The sequence below is a fragment of the Numenius arquata genome, chromosome 12 (assembly GCF_964106895.1).
Source record: "Numenius arquata chromosome 12, bNumArq3.hap1.1, whole genome shotgun sequence".
Lineage (NCBI taxonomy): Eukaryota > Metazoa > Chordata > Aves > Charadriiformes > Scolopacidae > Numenius > Numenius arquata.
This window is the reverse complement of record NC_133587.1, coordinates 5,566,037-5,587,978: the sequence shown is the minus strand read 5'-3', so window position 1 is coordinate 5,587,978 and position 21,942 is coordinate 5,566,037. Positions and strand designations below refer to the sequence as shown.

Sequence of the window (21,942 nt, the reverse complement as noted above, 5' to 3'; positions counted from 1 at the left end):
TTTGGTGAGGGTAAAAGGCTGCAAATCACCTCAAATGGAGAGTAAACGAATTGCTGTGTGGGGTAGTAATTTGCAAAACCTAGAGGCAAGCTTTAAAAATAACAGGTTTTATTAGAAGAGATTCATTTTGCTGAGTTTATATGAAACCTTGGCAGCAGGAGTCGGAGGAGAAGACCCCGCGGCGTGTGGGACCCAGCAGCCCTGCAGCAGCACCTGACCCTTGGGGGGGACTGCATGTGGGGCCAACCCTGAGGTGTGAGAGTCTCCCCATGTTCGTGGCTGGGGTTGTGCATGGAAGAGGTGGCTGGATGCGGGTTTCTCGGCTCCTCATCCCTGGGGAGGGTGATTGGAGCAGGGTGACCTGGCTGGCATCCCATCTCACTGTGCCTGGGAAGGGCCGTGCCCCATCCCGAGTGGGGGGCAGCTGCCCGCTGGTGCCAGATCCCCTCCAGGACCGTGAGGGTGCTCGATGGGCTGGAGGTGGGAACCCCTCCTGCACCCTGGGGTGCTGCCCCCAGCTCCTCCCGGACCCCAGCAGGTTGGGGGCCGCTCAGTTGCGGGCCTGGGGAGGAGGGTGCAGGCAGGGCAGCTGAGAAGCCCCTGGGCTCGCTTGCAAATGGGCTGAGCTTAATATGCAAGTCACTGCTGGGGAGGAACCAGCCTCATGAAAATGCCATTTCCACGCAGTCACTCTTCTGGCCATTATCCTGCTTCAGACAAAAGCAATTTACTCTGCCTGTAATAAAGCAGGGGTGATAACGAAGCTGAGAAGAGCCGTGACAGGCAGCCGTGTGACAGGCCAGCCTCTTCCCGCTGCCCGCACCGAACCGCTGGCTGGGGGCGGCAGCTGTGGGGAAAACCTCTTGGAGAGCCAAGAAGCCTGGAGAGAGCACCGGGATAAAGCAGTGCTGGGACTCAGGAGGCGCCTCTGTGCAGATTGTTGTGCCAGAAGCCTGGCTGGGGGGATGTGGCCAGTTCCTGGGCTTTGGGGCATGCACCAGTGAAGAGCAGCAGCTCCTGTGCTGGGAAGGGACATCACAGTGGGTCCTGCCCTGTCCCTGAGGGCTGTCATAGGGACCTAAGCACCTTGGTCCCTGCTGTTGCCAGGGCAATGACCTGCTGTCTTGGCACAATGTGCCACAGCAGCCCCTGAGGCCTCTCAGCATCCCTCCAGGAGCCCAGCTGGTGCCACCGCCTGGCTCAGCAGTGGGGGCTCCATCAGCCCCAAAACCAGAAGGCTGAGTTATGGGGTCTCCAGGAAGCCCATGCTGGAGTGGCAGCCCAAGGCCCCTTTCCCAATGGATGCAGCTGATTCCAGTTGCTCTCTTCCCCCCTCCCCAGCTCCATTACATGGGGAGGATGGTAATTAAGAGAACTTTTCTAATTCCTCTCCTGTTGTCAGAGCCCTCCTGCTGTCTGTACCGTCCTGCTGAGAAGAGGCAGCCGCTGCCTTCTCCCTTGCTCAGCCCACGCTTGGGAGGGAGCGGGGGGGCTGTTCTGGGCTCTGGTGTGGTGCGATGAGACCTCTGACCATGGGGCACATCCTGGCAGGTCGTGGGGATGTTGGGGATCTGCAGCCCTGAGATGTCACACCTGCTGGAGATGGCTTTGCTTCCAGCCCTGCCTGCAGGAGCTGTGGCTGCACAGTCCCCACCGTGGCTGTTAAGCCCCTGAGAATGGGGGCTAACGTGGACATGACCCCAGGGGGCGTGTGTGGATCAGCAAGGGGTGGGAGCAAGGATTCTGATGTGACAGTGCTGCCCTTGAGCCTCGTGCCTGTCCTCCTGCGGGGTGGTGTGCCTTGAGGTAGGTGCAGGCAGGCTGGTGGCCTCGGAGTCCCCGCCGCTGTGGTCCGTGGGGTCCCTGGGCTGGCTGCTGGAACCTGGGGAGGGTTCCCAGGGCTGATGTTGGGAAGGCAGCCGGGGGAGTGTTTCACTGTGGTGGATGCTGCAGTAGATGGGGCAGGTGGATACTGCAGATGCCGTCTGCTTTTGAGCTTTTCCTTTCAGAAACATGTATAACTTTATTCTAAAAAAAACCCAAAAAACCACCAAACAGCTAGAACAAAGGTTATTGGTTTTACTTTTAAGCTTGCCTTATCTGGGCGGAGGTGGACTCAGCAAGGCTTGACTTCTCCTGTTTCCCAGAGGCGACCAATTCAGACAGGGCAGAGCACGGGCAGACAAGTATGTCTGCAGCCTGTGCCTGGTGATGCCCAGCTTCTCGCCAGGCTGGTTTGGGGGCTGGTACCGAGCTGCAGGAAGATGACACAGGTTCCCCATGGCAATGTTTCGCTCTCACCTCCCCGACAAGAGGCGCAGCCCGTGAGGAGCCTGTGTCAGCCCAGTGCTGGTGGGTGCGGGAAGAGGCGGTGGGTGGGGAGAGCAGAACAGATGGTTTGGGCAGGAGCACCATCGTGGCGCTGCTGCTGTGTCACGCGTGAGCTCCAGCCAGCGCTGAAGGCACGGCAGAGACGGGCTGGATGCGGCTCGTGACCCTGATGGATGAGTTTTATCAAGTGCTACAACAATCCAGAAAATTCTGCACCAACCCCAAGGGTGCTTCGGAGACCAAAGGTAATATTTCGCCTTTCTGCCTCTCCCGTCTTCCCCTGTCAGATCAGCTCTGAAGGGCTCCTCTGTATAAAATCCAACTCAGTGTTAAGCACTGAATATATATTTAAAAAAGCCTAAGAGGGTAAAAGCTGAGCTGCAGCCCTGTCCTACCTGGTAAAAAGGCACTGAATTGTGTTTTTTCTGGAGAAGCAACCAGGAGTAAAGCCTGAGCAATTCCAGGGAGACAAGGGGAGGTACTCCCAGCTGAGGGGGTGCTGGCATCAGCAGCAGTCCCCCTGATCCCAACAGCTGAGACACGTTTTGGACACTCACCCAGGATCCCCAACGGTGCTACACAAAGCCTGTTCCATGTAACAATCAAGTTTATTGCTTTGGTTTTTGCATTTCTGTGTTTGCTTCCAAATTTACAGTCAAGATCCCTTAGTCTTACTAGCATAAAACCTTCCCAAGCATCAGGAGGCAACTTGCTGCCAGGAGTTGCTCTGGGCAAAGCTGATGAATCCCAGATTTGGCTGGTCTGGGAGCAGCCAAGTAAAGCAGCACCTGCAGAGTGTCTCTGGGGATGCAGCCTGGAGGACTCAGAGCTGGAATCCACCCCAGCAGCTTCCAGGCCAGTGGTGAGCCCACACCGTGTGCTGGAGGGGAGGCCCTTTGGCAGGGGCAGCAAGACCCCAAAGACTCATCGTCCTCTCTGCTCACTGCATCACACTGTTCCCGCTCAAGCCAAGCGTGGCACTGCCGTGGTACCACCGCGCTCACACCCAGCGTCACCGCCTGCATCGTCTGACCACGTACGTACCCACCTGGGAGGCTGTACCGGGGCACAGGTAGATACTTCATCTAGTTCTCCTTGGGGTGGCTGTCAAAAATCTGAGAGTTTTAAGAAATGGCCTGCGAGAATGACGGGCAATCTGGGAACGAGGAGGAGTCTTAAATCACTTGCAAGCTGTAAATCAGGGCTGGCTGTTTTTTCTAAAGCAAGTCTTGTTCTCAGTGGTCACAGTCAGGGAGCACCACGCATTTGGCTGGTCCCAGCAGCCTCTCTCAGCAAACTGCAACCTACAAGGAACAGCCCTGATCTTTCTAGGAGGACGTGGTGTTCTTGCCAGTAATACTCGTGAGGAATTTACTGGAAGTGCCTTTTCACTGTTTCTGATAGCTGATTTTCAAAACAAGATTTCTAATGCACCCCAAACAGGATTCTCTCCCTGGGAAGGGTTAAGGCCAGAAAAAAGCTTTTGTTTTGAGCTGGCAATTGTTGTCCAGCTGAGAACAGGAAGGAATATCACAGTTGTGAGGGGGTCAGAGGGCTGGGGAGGGCGGTGGGGAGGGGTGCACTGAAGGAGCACTACCCAATGATCAAGTATTGGTAAGTAATTTCTGGAAAATCACCCTCTCTTTGTACTGAAGAACTTGAAATAGATGTGTTGTGCCCCTGGGACTTCTCTCCAGTCCTCCAGATCTACCATGTGTAGAGAAGCACAAGTCAGGAGGAATGGGGCAATGTACCTACCTCACCCTCAAACACTGTTTTTTTAAAAAAAAATAAATAAAACTTCTGCCCATGGGTAGGGTGTCTCAGCCAGTGCCCCAAGGTGGGCAATTCTTCCTTTGCCCCCAGAACGATTTGGGGCTTAAGCGATGGGATTTTCCCAGGTGAGCGCTATCCTGGTGGTTCCTCATTCCACACCTGAGCTGCTGGTAGGTCTGTCAGGGAGGAGATGGCTCTTGGGTGCCAGCCTTTGGTGTCAGGCTCTCCTGCTGCTGCAGCCTCTCCAGCAGGAGCAGCACGTTGTCGGTGAACTCGTTCCGCTGCCTCCCCATCCCACTCAGCTTCACGGGCCGCAGGCTGGCGTGGGGGGGCTCGTATTGGTGAGGGCAGCAGACCTCATTCAGGAGGAGCCAGGTGCTGTCAGGGTCCACGTGCATTAAGTGGAGGAAAACACTTTGGAAAACAGTGGGGAAGAAAGGAAAGAAGAGTAAGGAGAAGGCCTTTTGATTGGCACCCAAGAGGGTCATTAACAGGGAGCTTTGATGTTGTCTGCAGCCAGTTGATCAGGCTCAGAGGCTCATTAGAGAGAGCCATTAAAATGGCTCCTGAGCCTAAGAGAAGACAGTTCAGTGGTGTCACATCACCAGCAAGTGGGAGAAGAACAGTTATTATGATACACAGTAAGTTATCGACATCAGACAAGCAGTTGGTGAATAACTGACCCAGGCTCTGGTCACAGCATCTTGGGCTGCTGCTGGTGAAAAGCCTTTCTAGCCCAGCCTGTCCCAAGCGCTGAGAGGTGACAGCAGAGTATTGCATGTGCTACTTACAACTGGCATGTTTTGGACAATCGTTCCTGCAGAGCTCTTAAAAGTCATATTATATTGTTCAGCACTCTCTCTGTTTTTTGGGGAGTGAGGGGGTCAACCCATCTTGGACTCCTGTCCCTTCTCAGAGGTGGGGGGAAAACCCAGGGTATTTCTGGAAGCTGTCCAGGCTGGGCCACAAGCAGAGTTGAACGCTGTACTCTTTGCTTATGTGAGTCTCCTCTCATGCCAAGTCCTTATTAGCTCCCTCCTAATTTTCTTCCTTCTGCACAGCACCTTTCACAAAGCAGGATATTTTTTTTTTTTTTATAAAAAAAAAAACCCACCTTCATTAACAACAGAATGGAGGGAGGGAGGAATGACAACTTCCTCTAATGCTTTACTGCTGTGTTGATGGTTTTCACTTTGAATTTCAATACTCCAGGTAAGACTTTTGAGCCCGCGCTTCACGCTTTTTGACTCCAGCTGTGAGCTGCGGTAACAAAGATGCTGGGGATGGTCCTGCTGGAGAGCAGGAAGCTCCGAGGAGCAAAAGAGCAAACGGCTGATTTGCATGACCTACATTTACTCATTTCTTCCTGCCAGTTCTCGTTGTGGGTAACCTTTGGGCTTGGCTAGATCAGTGTCAGGGTTTAATGCACAGAAGGCGCATTGAGATGAACTGGTGTTAAGTTTTCCGGCTGTGCCGCGTACAAAATTAAACTAGAATTTTTAGGCTGCCCTGACAGCACTGCAAGGCCTCCTCCTGCATGGCACAGAGTGCTCTGTGCTCCTACGGAGACCATGAGCACCAAAGGTGCTCAGCACACACCAAACTTGGAGGTCAGCTTTCCAAGCCCTCAGGAAATGCCCAGCCACACATCTTCAGGTCTCTAGTTTCTACTGAAATCATAGGACCACGAGGAGAACAACAGCTGGGTGAGGTGAGGTGAAGAGAAATCAGAGAGTAGGTCTGCCTCTGTTCCCCCAAGAGGCACAGGACAAACGCCCCTCCCTAAAATCAAAGATCACCGGCTCCAAAAGCCACACAAAATCCAGACCTGATTGCTGTCAAAACTTCCCCATGAAGAACTCTCATCCCTACAGTGAGCTCGCTTCCTACGTGGAGAAGGCAGAAATCCCTTTTAGAAGTTCTCCTCTGAAAGGCAGCACAGTGCCGTGGGTCACCTGATAAAGCTCAGAAATGAGATGGCGGCACTAGAAAGCTCCCTCACCTCTTCACAATAATCTTGTGGCTGTACAAATTGTTACTCCATGAGCAGCGAAAGTTGTTGCTTTTGCCTGTCTGCTGTTAACCACTTGCTTGTCTCTCAGTGCAGGTCTCTAACAGCAACAAGGGAAGACCTCGTCACTGCAAGCTGTTGGCAGTGTCCCCTCCTGAAGGTGCCCACAGTGCCCATCTGTCTGCTCCAGAGTGAACGTGCTCCTAAGTAATATCTGCGCTTGCAACAACTTGCATCAGCAACGTACCTTCTTCCTGGGGGACAGACAGTGGCAGGTGAGCTCATGGGGCTCTCCGCTCCCCTGGCTTTGTCATTGCAGCTCTGCAGGCTGGAAAAGGGAGGGCTGACCTGACCCCAGTGCCAGACCCTGCCCCAGCAAGCCTGGAGCTTGTACCAGCTCACATCCGTGCACCAGTTTTCCCAGCTCTGCAGGCTGCCAGTGCTCTCCTCGCTCTCCTGGAGCTCGCTTGGCCGTGACAGTGTGAGTGTGAAGCTGTCTGCCTGCCAGCAACCAGCAGGTCCCAGTGGTTTCCACCAGCTTACCACGGACTGCTGCATAAAAATAATCCTTGCTCCTTATGGCTGGGGCGATAGGACCAGGCAGGAAAGATGAATCACTGGGAAGTAAACATGGGAAGAGGGAATACTGTTCATCCAGCTTCTGCCTCTCCAGCACACGCACAACTTTACCTCTTACATTCACAGCAGAGACACTCTGCTCTCCAACCCCTTCCCAATCAGCTGCTCTGGAGAGAGCAACCCTCAGGAGATTAGCTGGTCCCTGGAGAATGCTGCTGCCTCTTGTGCCCATAATGGCCTGAGGTGTGTGATTATCTCCCGATAACCCCAAGTGCTGTGCAGCGTAAAGAACAACTTGACTTGTACATTTTCAAACTAACTCTGGGGTAGTTTCTAAGCAACCTGTTTCCATGGCAAAGAATCCTGGGGTTAATCCAGGTTTGTTTTCTGTTGTTCCTTTTTTTTTTTTTTTTTAACTTAAATATCATTTTATTGAATTTTGCCTTGTGAAGGTGGCTGCTTCAGAGTACTTCAGCCCAGCTTGCAAATGACAGCTGTCAATAAGTATCCAATAAAATACACAATCAAACCAAAAGAAGTACACTGTGCAATCAACTTGGGTATCTAAAAATGTCCAAAAAAAGCTCTCATTTGTTCCAGTTGTGCTAAACAACTTATTCTACCAGCACAGAGCAGAGTTTGGCTATTCTGTTGCCTTGTCTTTTCCCAAGCTCTAAGCAAAGCCATGGCACAGCAAGCAGGATGGCAAAAGGACAACTCTTTCTAGCTTTTGCATCTCTGCCGAATGTTTAACTAGATACAGAAATAATTTCCCCAGTTCTTACTGAAGTCTGTGGCAAACTGTATCCTGGAAAAAAAACCCCACAAACCATTCCTATCCAGACTATTGACCAAAAGGTCAAATGGTAAACTTCAGAGGCTCTAAACATTTATTAGGAATTAACTGTAAATTTCAAAACAGTCACTTCAAGCTGAAAAAATGCAGAACTATTTGTGAAGTGTTGACATAAGTCAATGACAATTTCTTAACCTATTTTCCTTCAAAGTTGTTTGTTGGTTTTGGGTTTGTTTTCGGGTTTGTTTTCCCCCCAAAGCAAAAAGCTTGTCAGGGATGATCCAACTTAATACACTGTTGAGAAGCTCAGGTATACCTATTGTGACTTTCAATTTACACTGTCTTCCTCCCTGCCTTGTTCCCAGTGTTTGGCTCCACACCACCATCCTTGGCTGCTCAGGTGTTTCTGGCCACTTTAACCACAGTTGCACTGACTTACTTTCAGTGAAGGCAAAGCTGTATCTAGTGTTCCCCAGCCTCCCCAAACTCCTCTTCAGTATTTTTTTTTTTCCCCCAAGCTTTGGATAAGATTCCTCTCCTGGACTACTCCAGGCATCTTATAAAAAAGTCTATTGTCCCATTTTCTCTTCCTCAGACGTGCTGGAGTTCTTTTTTTCCCAGTGCCTATTTTTGCCTGTTGAGTACTGCATGAAGCTGCAGTTACAAAATTCACTTACTCCCACTGGTTCATCTAATAAAACTACCAGGTCCTACAAATGGGATTAAGCAGCCTCCTTGGGGCATGATAACATCCCTGGAAGACAGCCAAAACTCCCTTTTTTCTTTTTCTTTTTTTTTTTGTGTGTGTGGCTCCAGCACCTCGGCCAAAAATTCCTGCTTGGCCTTCGCATACCTACAGTCTTCACTCAGTCAGGGCAAGGAGTTATTGGAGCTGCGACTGACTTTGTAAGACCTGACCTTGCTCTTGGCAGGTCACAACTCATGAGTTGAGTAAGAATCCAAAAAGCTGAGCAAAGGCCAGTTAGTATAAATCAATATGGCAAGCTGATTCCAAACATCTTTTTACCTTGTATGATTTCTGCAGTGATAAAGCTGAGTTATGTGACGTATGTTGGCGCTCATGCTGTGGCTAAGATTAGTTCTGGTCTGGCTGTTTTTAGAAGCGTTTAAAATGCAGAATTTTTCATGTAGCAGGCTGAAAACATTGCTCTTGCCTAGATGGAAAGGGCCTTACATGTGACAACGTGTCAGTTTGCAGGATTGCTTTCAGGCACACAAAGAGCAAGGAAAAGGACCAGAGCTTAGAGGAATCTGGTGGTTAAGCAGCTGGAGAAAGGAAATTGAAACATGGCTGAGAAATGATTCTTATTCTGTCAGTGGAGCTTATTGTTATGGTGTAAACTAATTTTGACTTTTCTAAGCTGAAACCTCCGATCAGGTGTACTGTAGTTAAAAGTGATGGAGCTGTCTTTAACTCTGATCCATCCACGCTCCAAGACCAGGGAACAGACGGGACTAAACTGAAAAAAAAAAAAAACCCACCAAAAAAACCTACAAGTACCACCATGTGGATGGTTAATAACAGGCCAGACATGATCCATGCCTCAATGCACATGTGTCGGCCAACAGAGCTACACTTGAGATAACAGAAGATGTTGCTTTGTTCAGTGTAATATGTAATGGATGGTGCATCAAAGGCATGGGCGGAGCAGTGTACCATGTGCCATTTTCCCCTTAAAATAGAATAAAAATAATATACAGTAGAAAAACGTTACTTGCCTTGAAACTTTGCTGCCTTTTTTCTCTGATAACAGTGAGCTTGCTTCACAATACAGCTTCTAATGACCCTATCACACCGTAGGGCTAATTCAGTATTCCCCCCCACCCCTGCTGTGGGGGAAATTGCACAGCTTTTCAGACTGCTTTGTTAATGATTTAAAAGCTTAAGATTCCAAATATCTAGATAAATCCTGGTGTTCTGCTTTCTGTTCCAGCATTGCTTACACAGACGAACGCTTTATTGTATTAAAGGTACGCAAGCCTACAGCGAAGAACCCCTTTGCAGAACAAATGCTGCTGAAGCCTGCTGTGATGCAATAAAAGCCACTAAGGTAAAAATAAACCTACTTTCACCAGCGCAGGAATACAAACAAAGGTATGGCTACAGTTCCCGAGAGCACTTTCACTCTAAACTGCTGCCCAGCCACACAAAAGCCCTTCCACACCCTGCAACCCCTGGGAAGCCTGAGCTCTGGTGAAAGGGAACTGGCAGCTCTTCCCTTTTCAACAGCCAGCCCTCTGAAATCCGCTCACCGCTGCGTCCTCTCCCCTCTGGGGAGGGCAGGGTTGGCCACACAGAAAGAGGGGGGGGCTTTTACCCCTGCCCTTCAGCAGAGAGCAGAGGTGTACGGCTTTCTTATTCACTTCCTGTGCTCTGTAACTGGACACGTTTTGTCTGCTGAAATCTCTGGCCTCGTTTCCAGGTGACAACATATGACAATAGTGATTTCTTATCCTGACAGCAGGAACATGCTGAGCAGGATTTTGAACACCAAGCAGCAAAGTATGTCTGTCAACACTTCATAGAGCTGATGTGTGTTCACCTAAACTGTTTGTGCTCTTTTAACCTCTCCCAGCCTTCTCAGAGCAAGACTGGTGCCAAGCCTGACAGCTTCCCAAACAAAACTCCAGTCTACCTGGCAGAGACTGGGTTGACGTGATCACAGGAGCCCAGGGAAAATGGTACGATAACAGAAGTAAATCCCCCAGCCTGCAGAAGGTATTAAGTGATAAAATACATGGGAATGCCTGGCATATCCTCTTGCATAGCTGTCTTCTCCTTTGCGGTTTTATGCCATGAGTGGCCAAGAGCCCAAAGTATTGGGCTCTGGAGGTGGTTAGAAAAAAGCAAGTAGCACATCTTCCCCCTCTGTCCCTAAATGTGTTGCGAGGTCAGCTGAAAGTCAACTGGAACTCGTGGGCAAGCGACCCTCTCCAGCTCATTTTGGATAGAAATTGATACCTCAAAAGAGAAAGGGGTGAACTTCCATGACAGACCCTGCTGTACAGGACTCAAACGTGCCAGAGGGAGGAATGAGAAAGGTGCAAAATGAAAGGGGTTACTGTGCTCCCTCTGTCCTGCATTGCCTATGCACCTGATATACCTGTATTTAAGAGATATTACTTACCTCTGGGCAGCTTCTTGCAATTTCATGGGTTGCTTGGCGCTGAGGTAAATCAAGCAGGCATCTGCCACTTTATTGAGGTCACTCTCGCCTGCAGAAATGGAACAGAAAAGAAGGATAGGAGGTAACCTACTCAGCAGTTGCTGCCTAACAGAATCAGCTCTAAATTGGCAGCAAGTGGCTTCTGAGCCTTTGAACTGTCTGACCCAGAGCTCTTCTGACCTCGCCTCTTAAGCATCTTGCTGCAAAGGCAGCAAAGCAATCAAGGGCATTGAGAGAGGAAAAGAGCAACAGGCCAGCAAACCTTCTCCCTCATCAAAGTCAGCTCCAGAAATGTAACCTAGGAGAATTTCAGAGTTTCATTCAGTAGAAGAATGTGATGTGCTGCCTTTAAAGGGTCACCCAGAGAGATGCCCCAAAATGGAATCAGCAAACTTAGGCACAAGTCTCATCTGGGTTCCAGTTTGTCAGTTAATTAAGAACAAAGCAAGGCCCAACAGGCCTAGCTGCAGCAGCCCAGGCACTCCACTTTTATACCCGCTTCTCATGCACAAGTGAGATGAGCAGTCAGATTCTGCAAGGTGCTGGGAATCTTCTCTCCCATCTGTCTCTTGGGGAGTAAAGAGTAACCAGCCCCTCTTTACAGAGCTCTCAAAGAGGACAGATTAAGGCCCAGCAGGACCCGAATGGGATGAGGCTGGAGAAGATCAGGAGATCAATCCCATGGGACGAAGGATGAGAAGCAAGTGCAGGCCTGGCCAGCTGAGATGAAAGGAGAAGAGGTAAGTCCTGCAGAGATCTCATACAACCAGTACTTTCCCTGGAACTCACCCATGTCCAGCTTCTCGCAGAGAGAGCCCAGTCCCTGCAGCACAGCCAGCTGCAACTTGAAGGCAAGCGTGTGGTTGTACACAGGCCCAGCTCTGGCACTGGCTGGGGCTTGGCTGAGGAGGGAACTGGTCAGCTTAGGCAGGACATCCTTGGAGAATCTCTGCCTCAGAAAGTCCCCACACTTTTGAGCCAGGGTACACAGCACCTAGTGGAGAAACCTCAGTTACTGGAGGGTAAGTGCACATACAGGTCTGGGAGGAGCTCAGCAACCCTCACCAGCTTGGGGGATGAGGCATTCATTCTCCCTTGATAATTTTTTTTTTTTGCAGTTGAGAGCCACGAGACCACACCTGCCAGCGTCCCATAATGAGCAGAAGGTGAATATTTGATGGGGAAGCTGAGTGACCTGCACCCTGATCTTCATTTTCACATGGCTGACCTACTGGGACTGCCCTTCTCTCATTAGCATGGTAAAGGTAAGAGTAGCTCGTGAAATCGTGAATCAATTGGCTACACCATAGGGCACCCAGCGCTGTCAGTGTGTGCTCAGGATAAAAACCAAACTGGCCTAAAGAATGGCCTTAAATACTTGTAAAAATGAAGTGGGGATCCATGGGGCCAACCCACATGGCAAGAACATGGTTCTCTCTTGGAACTTTGCTAAGCTCATGGTCTTGGTGCGCAGGACTGAGAAGCTGCTTATGTTGTATTTGGCTTACACTGATACTACACCTGTCCAGAGATTTAGGAAGGAGGACGCTCCTGGAGGATTTCTTGTAACAAAACCCAAACTCAGTGCTAATTGTAATGATCCTTTGAACTTTACAAGAGTTAATTAGTTTTTGTGTAGCGATCTCTCCTTTCTTTGAGGGCAGGCAGATGTGAGGTATGGCTGCTCTGAAATTCTAGGGTATGGCTTCTTGAATTTGGGGAATCAAAACTCTCCTTTTATTCACACTGAAGGATTCTAAAATGAATCTCATTCTGCACAGCAGAGGAAGTCCTGTGAAACCCTGGGGCTGGCAACCTCTGGAAACGTGCTTTATTGTCCAGCTTGTGAGTCAGGAAAAGAATGCAGCCAGTTGACATGGTCAAGAGCTCTTTAATAGTGTTGTTATGAGGCTAAGTCTTTGTTTAACCTCTCCCTTCCCCTGCCAATGCCTCAATCGCAAAACAATCCCTTCTCTTCAGTCTAAGATTTCCAAAGGGCGTGCTGAGACTGTGGCTCTAGCAAAGGCAAGTTGCACTACACGGTGCCTCTGAGCTGCTCAGGCTGTAAAAGAACTGTTTTCCTCTTCCCTGCAATAACCAAAGATATTGCTGTTTCCCCCAGGAACAGTGTCAAGGTTTTATCTGTGGACTAACGGTAATGGGAGTCGTACAAGCCCACCCACTGCAGGGTGGCGACCCTGTGTTCCAAATAACACTTAAAAATCATTCCACAAGCTCAGTGCTTCCCTCATGGACCACAGCAGTGGCTGAGCCGCTTGCCTTCTAAGCACCAGCTTGAAGGCTGTTGGCAGAGATTCGCTGCTGTACCTTGAAGGCTCTGAGCACTGCCAGAGGGTCATCACTAATCAGCCGGGTGACGAGAGCTGGCCAGACACGATGAGCCATGGGAAGCAGATGGTTTCCGTGAGGATGCAGCACAGTTACACAGAGCTCCAGCACATCCAGGACCTGGGAAGGAGGGGTAAGTAACACATTTTGAGTGCTGCAGCACCAGGCATTTTGGTGGATCCCCAGTGTCACAACGGGGAGCCGGGAGAAAGAAGGTTTTTAATATGAAAGGGTGCGGTTTTACCTCAGCATGAACCTGGGTACCAGAAGAGAGAGTACACTGTTCGGAAAGGGACAAGTAGCACAGTGACATAATTTGTGCTGGGCTACAGAGCTGGGCTAGAACCAGGGTGTGATTCCTGGCCCGATGCTGCAGGCTGAGCTGTGCACTAGGACCCTACTGCTCCTGTGGCAGCAGGATCACCTGGTAGGGCTGGGGCCTCTGAGGTAAGAATCTGGGTTATGCCTCACTGCTGCATTTTCTGTCTCGCTTTGCAGTTTAAAAAGAGGCCACCTTCAAAGGATTTTCATAATTAAAAAAAACGGGCTTTTAGCCCTGCTTATCATCACCCCAGCAACTTCAGAAATGTTCATCAGTCTGTGCGCTACAGTCTGAGGAAGGGGGATGGGAGGCCTAGATGGAATAAAGATGCTTCTGCTTCCTCCACCACAGGCTGAGGCACAAGCATCGAGCATCAATGGGAGGTGTGTGATACGATGTCACCCTTAAGATTCTGTTCAGCCTTGTCACCATTCCTAAACCAGACCAGTCCTAGAAAACTGCCTCCCTTTCTCTTGCCAAGACTTGGAGCATCTGTCCTGAATAAACACATGGCAGCACTACCCTCATTCCAGCAGGAAGCCCAACATACGTCGTGCACATGTTGACGAACTACCAGCCCCCTCCGCGGGCACCACCTGTCCCCTCAAAGCCACCGTTTACTAACCTTCAGCCGCACTCGGAGGTTCCCATCAGACAGCAAGTGGATGCACCTCTCCATCACGTCTTTGGCCAGTTGAGCATGGCTCGGCAGCAGAGTTTCTCCTTCTGTGTCAGAGTTGTTTGGCTCTGGCTTAGCAAGGTGGGGAACCTCATCTGGAAGACAAAACCACTACTGAAGCCCTGAAAATGACTTGGAAGTTCTGGGAGGTCACAATACCCACTCACAACTACTCTGCAAATCCCCAAGTGAGGTCTTTGGCATTTTTTAACGTATTTAGATATAGTCAAGTCTATGCTTGAGTTCTGCGAGTTAAACGTCAGGTTCAGTTAAGAGTGTGGGGCTAGGGAAGGTTTGCTTTCTTTACTGGACAATGCAGTTGGTCTGACATTTGCAGTCTCTCCTTGCCATGGACTTATTTCCCATTGATTTTTATTAAAAATGAAAAGCCTAGGTATTTAAAGATGAAGTATTTAAAGGTCAGGATTGCAGCACAGCCCAGTAAAGACTAAAAAGTTCCCTATATGAATGTCTGCAGGGCCTGTCGAGGCCAAATGAGAAGGGAGTGGTGGCATCATTAGCCAGGAGAAAATGGTACAGGGACTCCCAAGGGAGGGTGAGGAAAATGCAGTAGGACCCTGGAAAGAAGAAACTTTGGATCTTGAAACCAAATGGCCTGTTATGAGGTAAGAAAAAAACATAGTGCGCTTGTGTCTTAGAGCTAGACAAGCCTTGATCTGCAGGCATTTCACTCCCCTTCCTCCCACTGCCATGCACAGAACAAAGCAAAACCACCCAGCAGCAGCTTACACGAGCTAAGGTCAAGCCAAAGCAGACCTGAGACTGCCAGGAGTGTGCCTGGCTTTCAGCCTGGCCCCAAATCCCCCATCTGACAAAAGGAAACCTCAGAGATCACTGTCTTTCTCCAAGCTAAACATACTCTTCTCCAGTCACACTCAGTACTGACCTGTCTCCTCATCCTCTGTGTCAGGAAGATTGCCCTCTGCGATCTGCTTCTGTCTGACATAGTCAAGAAAGAATTGTTCCACTTCTTGGCTTGTCACCACCTGCTGCCCCTGGGACAAAGTCCTGCTCTGCTGCTCGGCAGTCTGCCTTTGCTGGTGTTCTTCACCACAGGATGATCCAAACCACTGGACTGCAAAAACGGAACTGATATGTCACTAAGCAATCACGATCCCCTCCTGCAAATCAGCAAAGTACTACAGATTCCTTGAGAGATGAACGTGACTCTCAACTCCCATGGGACTGAACTACAGAATTGGGCACCTGCTGTCACATCACTATGACCTCCCTGATGGTATGGGAATGTTAAAACCCCAATGTAAACAGGAAAACACTCCATGTGCTTCTACAAAACACTTATGGGAGCAGTAAATGCATCCTTTCTCAACCACTAAAGGCCATGTTCCTGCAAATCTGCAGGCCAGGCCAACAGCAACTGGTTGTGGAGAGGAGAAGCTATTGGTGAGCTTTGCTTAAGAGCTGGCCCACCACACAAAGCAAAGTTGCCATCACACTGCGGTACCTCAGCTACTTGAAATCTCCCATGGCAAGTTGGAAGGTCAAAGACAAGAACCCTTAGTTACAGTAAGACCGAATTACGCAAAGTAAACATCATTTAGATACCTAAAGCTGTCATTACTGAGTGGAGGACCCTGAGGAAAGTGGAAGCCTGGTTATTGTAAGACAGATCTAACGCAGACAGGACATCTTGGATAACATCTTCTACCAGTGGCAGCAAGCTGGCATCTGAATGCCTCAGCATAGTGTCCAGGACCTGGGAAGCATGAGGCTGATGTGCCAGGTGGCGCAAGTTCAGGGAAATCCCATTCACCAGATAGTCAGAATTCTCATTAATCAAACACTGCACGGAGTCATAACTGCAGGCCTTGCATATGTCTACCAGCGTCCCCAGTGCCGTCTCACTGATGAGCAGAGTCTTGTCACCAGCCTTCTCCAACACAGGGTAGAGAGCTGACAGTAGAAGCAACCGGAACTCCTTCCTGAGGACTGCAGCGAAGCAGCCGACGCCTTCCAGCTGGATGCAGATCTGCCAGATGTTGCTGTTCATGGTGCGGGTCGTTACCTGTGGCTCTAGGGATGGAAGGAGAACATTGCTGCACGTGCCTCCTGGACGGGAAAGAAGTCCTGAGTGTTGCACAGAGTGCTCGTGGCTGATTTCTTCTGAATCAATGCTAGTGATCAAATACCAGTTGGCCTGGTCTGTGTACTCGTCAAGAATGGAGGTTATGGACCCTTTGAGATCATCCATGCTCAGCGAAACTTCCCTTTCCTGAAGGACATCCACTCCCACTCCCGCAGCTCCCACAATCAGCTCATTGAGGACCATTGCCGCCTGCTTTCGGTACATGCCAGACTCGCTGTACAGCCCCATGAAATGGTCCACAAGCAAATAGAGGTTCCCGTAGTAGCCAAGAACACGACAAATTTGCTGAAGGAGCTGGAAAACTTTCTCCTCCGTGAAGAAGCGAAAGTATTTCTTCTGACATCTGCCTGCTTGCACACCATGCTGCAAGGAGCCTGAAGGTCCACAGGCATTCTCGCAGCCCCAGCGTCTGTCTTCCACTATCTTCACATCTGTCACATCCAGCTCCAGAACCTGCATCAGTGCTTTGGACAGACGTTGGAGGTGGGATACAGAGTTAAGGACAATGTTAATCTTGGGGCCCAGTAGCTTCAAATAGCCAAGCAACAAGCTCAAAGTAGCAACCTTGCCCATGTCATCCTGAGAGTTCATCAGGCGAGGAAGAGCTGTGGCAAGGGAATGGAGGTTCTCAGAGAGGACATCAGCAAGAGCCCTGTTCTGTGCTATGATCCCCTGTTCTGCAATGCCTTGCAGAACCTCGTTACACCTGCTTTGGACTTCGCTGTTTTCATCGTTCACCAGCCCAACCAAGGCCTTTAAAAGATGACTGAACGAGTCCACCAGTGACCGACTGCAGTTCCTCAGTAGGTGGTTGACCAGTTCTACCAGCTCCAGTCTCACTTTCCAGTGGGGGTGAACTGAAGAAAATTCAACCATTTTATGCAGGAGGAGAGAGAGTTTTTCAGCAGTACTTTTAGTCCAGTCAGGTCCTCTATGGACCATTAGTTCTGATATTCTGCTTTGTTCCACTGGCAGCTTTTCTTTGTTCTTTGGGATTCTGGCTAACTGCGCATCAGCCATTACCAAGCCAACAATCAGATAAAAGAGTCTGATGGCAGAAACAGTGGGTTTGTGACCTTGTTTGATGTCTCCAGTAATAACCCGAGACAGCGTAATGGAAATCCCAGGCAGAAAAGAAGCAAACAAATCCCCACATCGCTGTTCCTCGTCTTCATCTAGGTGTCGATGCTCCTGGCAGTCACACTGCAGAACTAGGACCTGTAAGCACTTCAAAGCAGAGATCTTAATTTGCTTTGCTTTTTCTTTCTCTGCTAGGCCCAGAAGCAAAGATACAGCAAATCCTAAGAGAGGAAGGGTGGAAGGTTGATACAGAGACAAGATAATATCCCCATAAGCTGAATGCATCAGGGTGTGGAGTGCCTGGATTACGGCCAACTTTAACTCCTCTGACTGGGAGGCGGGTTTGCTTGAGCCAGAAGGGGGAGAGAGGCACGTACAGAGCTCAGAAAAAAGCTCCTGCAGGAGCTCCTGCTTCTTCACGCATGTCGCTGCGAGGACGGAGGAGATGCACTGCACCACGCTCTGCACCAGGCGCTCCTGCTTGGGCCCCGGCACCTTCAGGGCGAAGCGCAGGGGGAAGAGGACGTACTCCTGCAGCTCCTGCAGGGCCGAGGCGCTGACGGCGGCCAGGTGGGCCTGCAGGAGAGCCACGTTCTCCAGGGTCTGTGCCCTTGTCAGCTGGACGCAGACGGGGCGCAGGACCCCGAAGGCCTCCTGGGGGGTGTCAAAGACGGCCATGCTCGGGCAGCGGCGGCTGAAGGGCCGCCGGGGGCGGGCACAGCACTAGGCTAGGCGACAGCGGCCCACAGCCGGCGGCCCCACAGGCTCCCGTTCGGGGCCGGGCCCGAGGCGGCCCCTGAGGGCCGGGGCGCCTACCTGCTCCCGTAGCGGGGCGGCCACGTGCCGGAAGTGACGCCAGGAGGACCGGGACCGTCAGCGCGACAAAGAGCCCGGCGAAAGGCGGCGGGGGAGCGTTGTGAGAAAAGTCCCGACCGCCCGTAATGCGCATGCGTGCCCGGCGGCGCCTTGGCGGACTGCGCACGCGCCGTACATTCCCCCCCCCCCGCCCGCCTGGCGTGCGCGGTCGGTGCCGGGCGTAGCGGTTTTCCCCCTTCTCCCTCCGGCGATCCGTACGATGCTGCCCTTTGACCCGCCGCGGCGGGGTGAGAGGTCGGGCGGCCATCTTGTGGCGGTGGCGGCTTGTTGTCGGTGAGGCGGCGTCGCTCCTTCCCCTCCCCTCCCCCCGGGCGGAGCAGGCCCGGCCCGGCCCGGCCCGTCGCGGGCCGGCCCGTCGCCATGTCCTCCTTCTCGGAGTCGGCGCTGGAGAAGAAGCTGTCGGAGCTGAGCAACTCCCAGCAGAGCGTGCAGACGCTCTCGCTGTGGCTCATCCACCACCGCAAGCACGCAGGGCCCATCGTCTCCGTCTGGCACCGGGAGCTCCGCAAAGGTATACGAGGGGCCCGTTCCACCTCTCGGCGGGGCCTCCAGTCGTGGGGCCGGGGCGGGGAAGGCCCTGTCAGGCGTGAGGGGCGGGGAGGTACCGCTTAACGGCAGCCTGGGCGCCGCTCCCTTGCCGGTGTGAGCTTTTATTAAACTTCCTGGGGAATACCGCCTACAAGTACGCGGGGTGTGTGTGTGTGTTCTGTTCAAAGTGCTGTTTGGGAAACCAGAGGATGGAAAAGTTGGTTAAAACAGCTAAGTATTAGTTGAGAGGGGAGAGGATGCTGGGCCACGCTGCTTCGCTGGGCCGGGCAGCTTGGTTGTAAAACAAAGATACACTGAGCACTTTCCCCTGGGTGTGCTCGAGTTCACCGTGAAGTGCTTTGTTGGCTGTTTAGCTTTTAGTTTTTGGGGTTTTTTTTATTTTTTGTTTATTTGTTGTTGGTTTTTGTTTTGTTTTGTTTTTAAATTTTGGGTTTGTATTCATGCTACTGATCCATTATAGAATTGCACTAAGGGATTAGGAGGTAAACAAAGTAAAAGTGGTTGTAAAGATCTATAAAAACAGTTTGGTAGTGTCACCCGGAAATATATTGTCCTTTTTTTCCTTACAGATTAACTTAACTAAAGTTTGCCTTCCTAAGTGCGGGTAGATTCCTGAATTCCTTGATAATGAAGTCAGGGAGACTGCCAGTGTCTGTATTGATGCCCTGTCCCCAGGGCAGCTGTGAAACCAGCCAGTGTCACCCTTCTCATCCTGGGCAGCCAGCAGTGTTAGCCCCTTGGAGCGGATGATGCTGAGGAAGCCCTAGATGGAGTATCTTTCGTGTGATCACTAGAGTATATTTAAGTATAAATTTTTGAAAGATCAGAGTTTGCCTTGCTGTGGGAATAAGTGCTTTTGTTTTCTATCTCCTATGTGCGTGTTCGCAGCCATTGAACTGCATCTCCCACCAGCTCTGGCTGTAGTTAAATAGAAACTGATGGTGTCAAGAGGGGAAAAGTTACAGTATGTGGAAGAAATTTAATGTTGCTTTGGCACACCATTGTCTGGAAAAATATTTGAGTCGCCACAATAGCTTTTTCCTGCAGTGTCATTTTGTTCTGAATTAAGTGGTTCTATACCAAAATTTTTTCCAGAATTTAATTAATGAAAAATAAGGCTGTTGTTACATTAATTTGCTGGTAGGTTAGAACAGCTCATTTTAATAATATATTTAAAGTTTATTTCTTACAGAGCTTTCATCAGAGCTGATGTGTCACTGTGTGCAAAAAGTCTTAAGCTCATGTTTGTTTTATAAATTAGTTAGAAAAAATAAATGAGCAGAAGTAAGGAGATCAAGAACTACTTGACTAAGAGGCCTCTGATTTGTCTTGGTAACATGGCTAAAAAGCTATAAGCAGCTTTGAAAACCATATTCATGAAAGGTGAAAGAAGTGAGAAATAAATGCAAACTCTCTCTTTTTTTTTTTCTTTCTTCTTCTTTTATTTCCCTTTCCCAGCAAAATCGAGTAGGAAACTTACTTTCCTATATTTAGCAAATGATGTCATCCAGAACAGTAAGAGGAAAGGACCTGAATTTACCAGGGAATTTGAATCTGTTCTTGTGGATGCGTTTTCTCATGTTGCCAGGTATGTTGCTGTGTTATGTATTTTTTCCACTCTTCTCTCTAGAGATTGCATTCTTGTTATACAAAGTTGAATTCAATGGGATTTTGTTGGGTTTATTGTTGGGTGATTGTTTTTTTTTAAGTTTCAGGGATGCTTGTACCCTCTCTCTAGTTGAGATTGCATTCTGACTACTTTGCAGCTAGGAATATTGTTAATATTTCTCTTTGGGGAAACTTGTTTGTACGTGAATCAGCCTCTCACAGCTTTACACATTTGTTCTTTGCGTGCAACTCCTAGGTACTTTAATTGTTACCAAAAGATCTTGCGTATCTGTTCATGGGTAGTGAAATGGAATGGTGAGTGTGTCTATTAAAGCCACATAATGAATGGCTCATCCCCATTGTCAGAAGACTTTAAAAGAGCTGATATTTTGTGTCACTGGATTCTCGTCAGTCTTCTCGCTGGAGCACGGTTTCTTTTTGCATTGCTTGTTTTAACAGTTATCTGACATTAGTCTGCTTGCTAGAGGAAGGATTTCATATGTAAAAGGGAAGAAATGATGTGGCTACTATCCTATCAAAAATGGACTATCATTTAGTTAAGATTTTTCTCTAAATAGCATAATAATTCTTAGTATCTCAACTAAACAACTTTAACGTTCTGTGTGTTTAGTAGGATGCTGTTCTGGATGGCTGTCTAACTTTCAGTGCGCTATATGAGTACATTTAAGTGCCTAATGATCCAAGCAACGTGCTTTTTAATTGGGATGATATTGTCTGAAACAACTGTTTAACGTTAATACTCTGAATTGTAAACATGTCAACTTGAGGGTATTTTATAACTCTTCTTGCAAATTCTGAAGGATAGCAAGATTCTTCCTTTAAAACTTTTCCTGCCCTTATTTTTGGGGTGGGAAATATGGGACACTTTCAGACAATCTTTGGTCCCAATAAAAAGGGAAAATTCACCACAAATGTGTTTTGCACAGTTTGTCTCAGACAATATGAGAAAGAGTCTCTCTAAATGTGCAAATATTAATGGGTGCAGCTGCTGTAGTTTGGAAGATGCTCTCTTAAACCATAAGGAATGTTTTTCAGCTTAACTATAATTAATTTTCTAATCTTTGAATAGAGAAGCAGATGAGGGCTGCAAAAAGCCCTTGGAACGATTGCTTAACATCTGGCAAGAGAGGAGCGTGTATGGCAGTGAGTTCATACAGCAACTGAAACTTTCTATGGAAGACTCCAGTAGCCCCCAAACTAAAGGTAAATGCACGTTGCTTCTGTTGTGTGCTTTACTTTGTTTATTAAATTGCTATGCGTTTCACCAAACGGATTGTGAGGGGTTGAGCTCTGGGCTCCTGCAGTTGAGTTGTTGCCAGAGCTGGTTATGGAGATTCTTTGGGATTGACTTGAGAGAAGTCTGATTTTCATTAAACTTGTAGTTCCAGTTTGAAAGTGTGTATGTAGCCTTGTGGCTGGCTTAAGGTAATTTCTGCTTCTGCTCACACAGACGGAATACTCCAGCGCTGCCTTTTGATGTGAGGACAAATAAGTAGGGTGCAGGGAACTGTTGCGTCTGCCTTGAGAGTAAGAATTGTCCTACTCTACATCTCTGAGAGTGGTCATTTGGGTCACTATGATGGTTTATTCAATATTTCTAGTGCTGTCATTCTCATATTAATTTTTTTTTTTTTTGCATAGTTACTCTA

General features: G+C 49.3%; 2 protein-coding genes across 2 annotated transcripts in view; one reads left to right on the top strand and one right to left on the bottom strand.

Annotated features, from left to right (window-relative positions):
• Positions 1 to 2,922: 2,922 nt before the first annotated feature.
• Positions 2,923 to 18,215, bottom strand: TTI1 (TELO2 interacting protein 1). Its single transcript, XM_074157477.1, has 7 exons — positions 15,619 to 18,215; positions 14,939 to 15,127; positions 13,978 to 14,126; positions 13,010 to 13,150; positions 11,471 to 11,675; positions 10,643 to 10,730; positions 2,923 to 4,521 (listed from the first exon to the last, which is right to left on the bottom strand). Exons 1-7 carry the CDS (start codon positions 17,915 to 17,917, stop codon positions 4,287 to 4,289), a joined length of 3,306 nt encoding a protein of 1,101 aa, XP_074013578.1. The 5' UTR covers positions 17,918 to 18,215; the 3' UTR covers positions 2,923 to 4,286.
• A 31-nt stretch (positions 18,216 to 18,246) lies between these two features.
• The window catches only part of RPRD1B (regulation of nuclear pre-mRNA domain containing 1B), a 28,782-nt gene continuing 25,086 nt past the window's right edge, over positions 18,247 to 21,942 (top strand). The window contains exons 1-3 of the mRNA XM_074156984.1: positions 18,247 to 18,626; positions 20,123 to 20,252; positions 21,363 to 21,496. Of these exons, the coding sequence (XP_074013085.1) occupies positions 18,476 to 18,626; positions 20,123 to 20,252; positions 21,363 to 21,496 (415 nt within the window). The 5' untranslated portion in view covers positions 18,247 to 18,475. The remainder of the gene's footprint in view (positions 18,627 to 20,122; positions 20,253 to 21,362; positions 21,497 to 21,942) is intronic.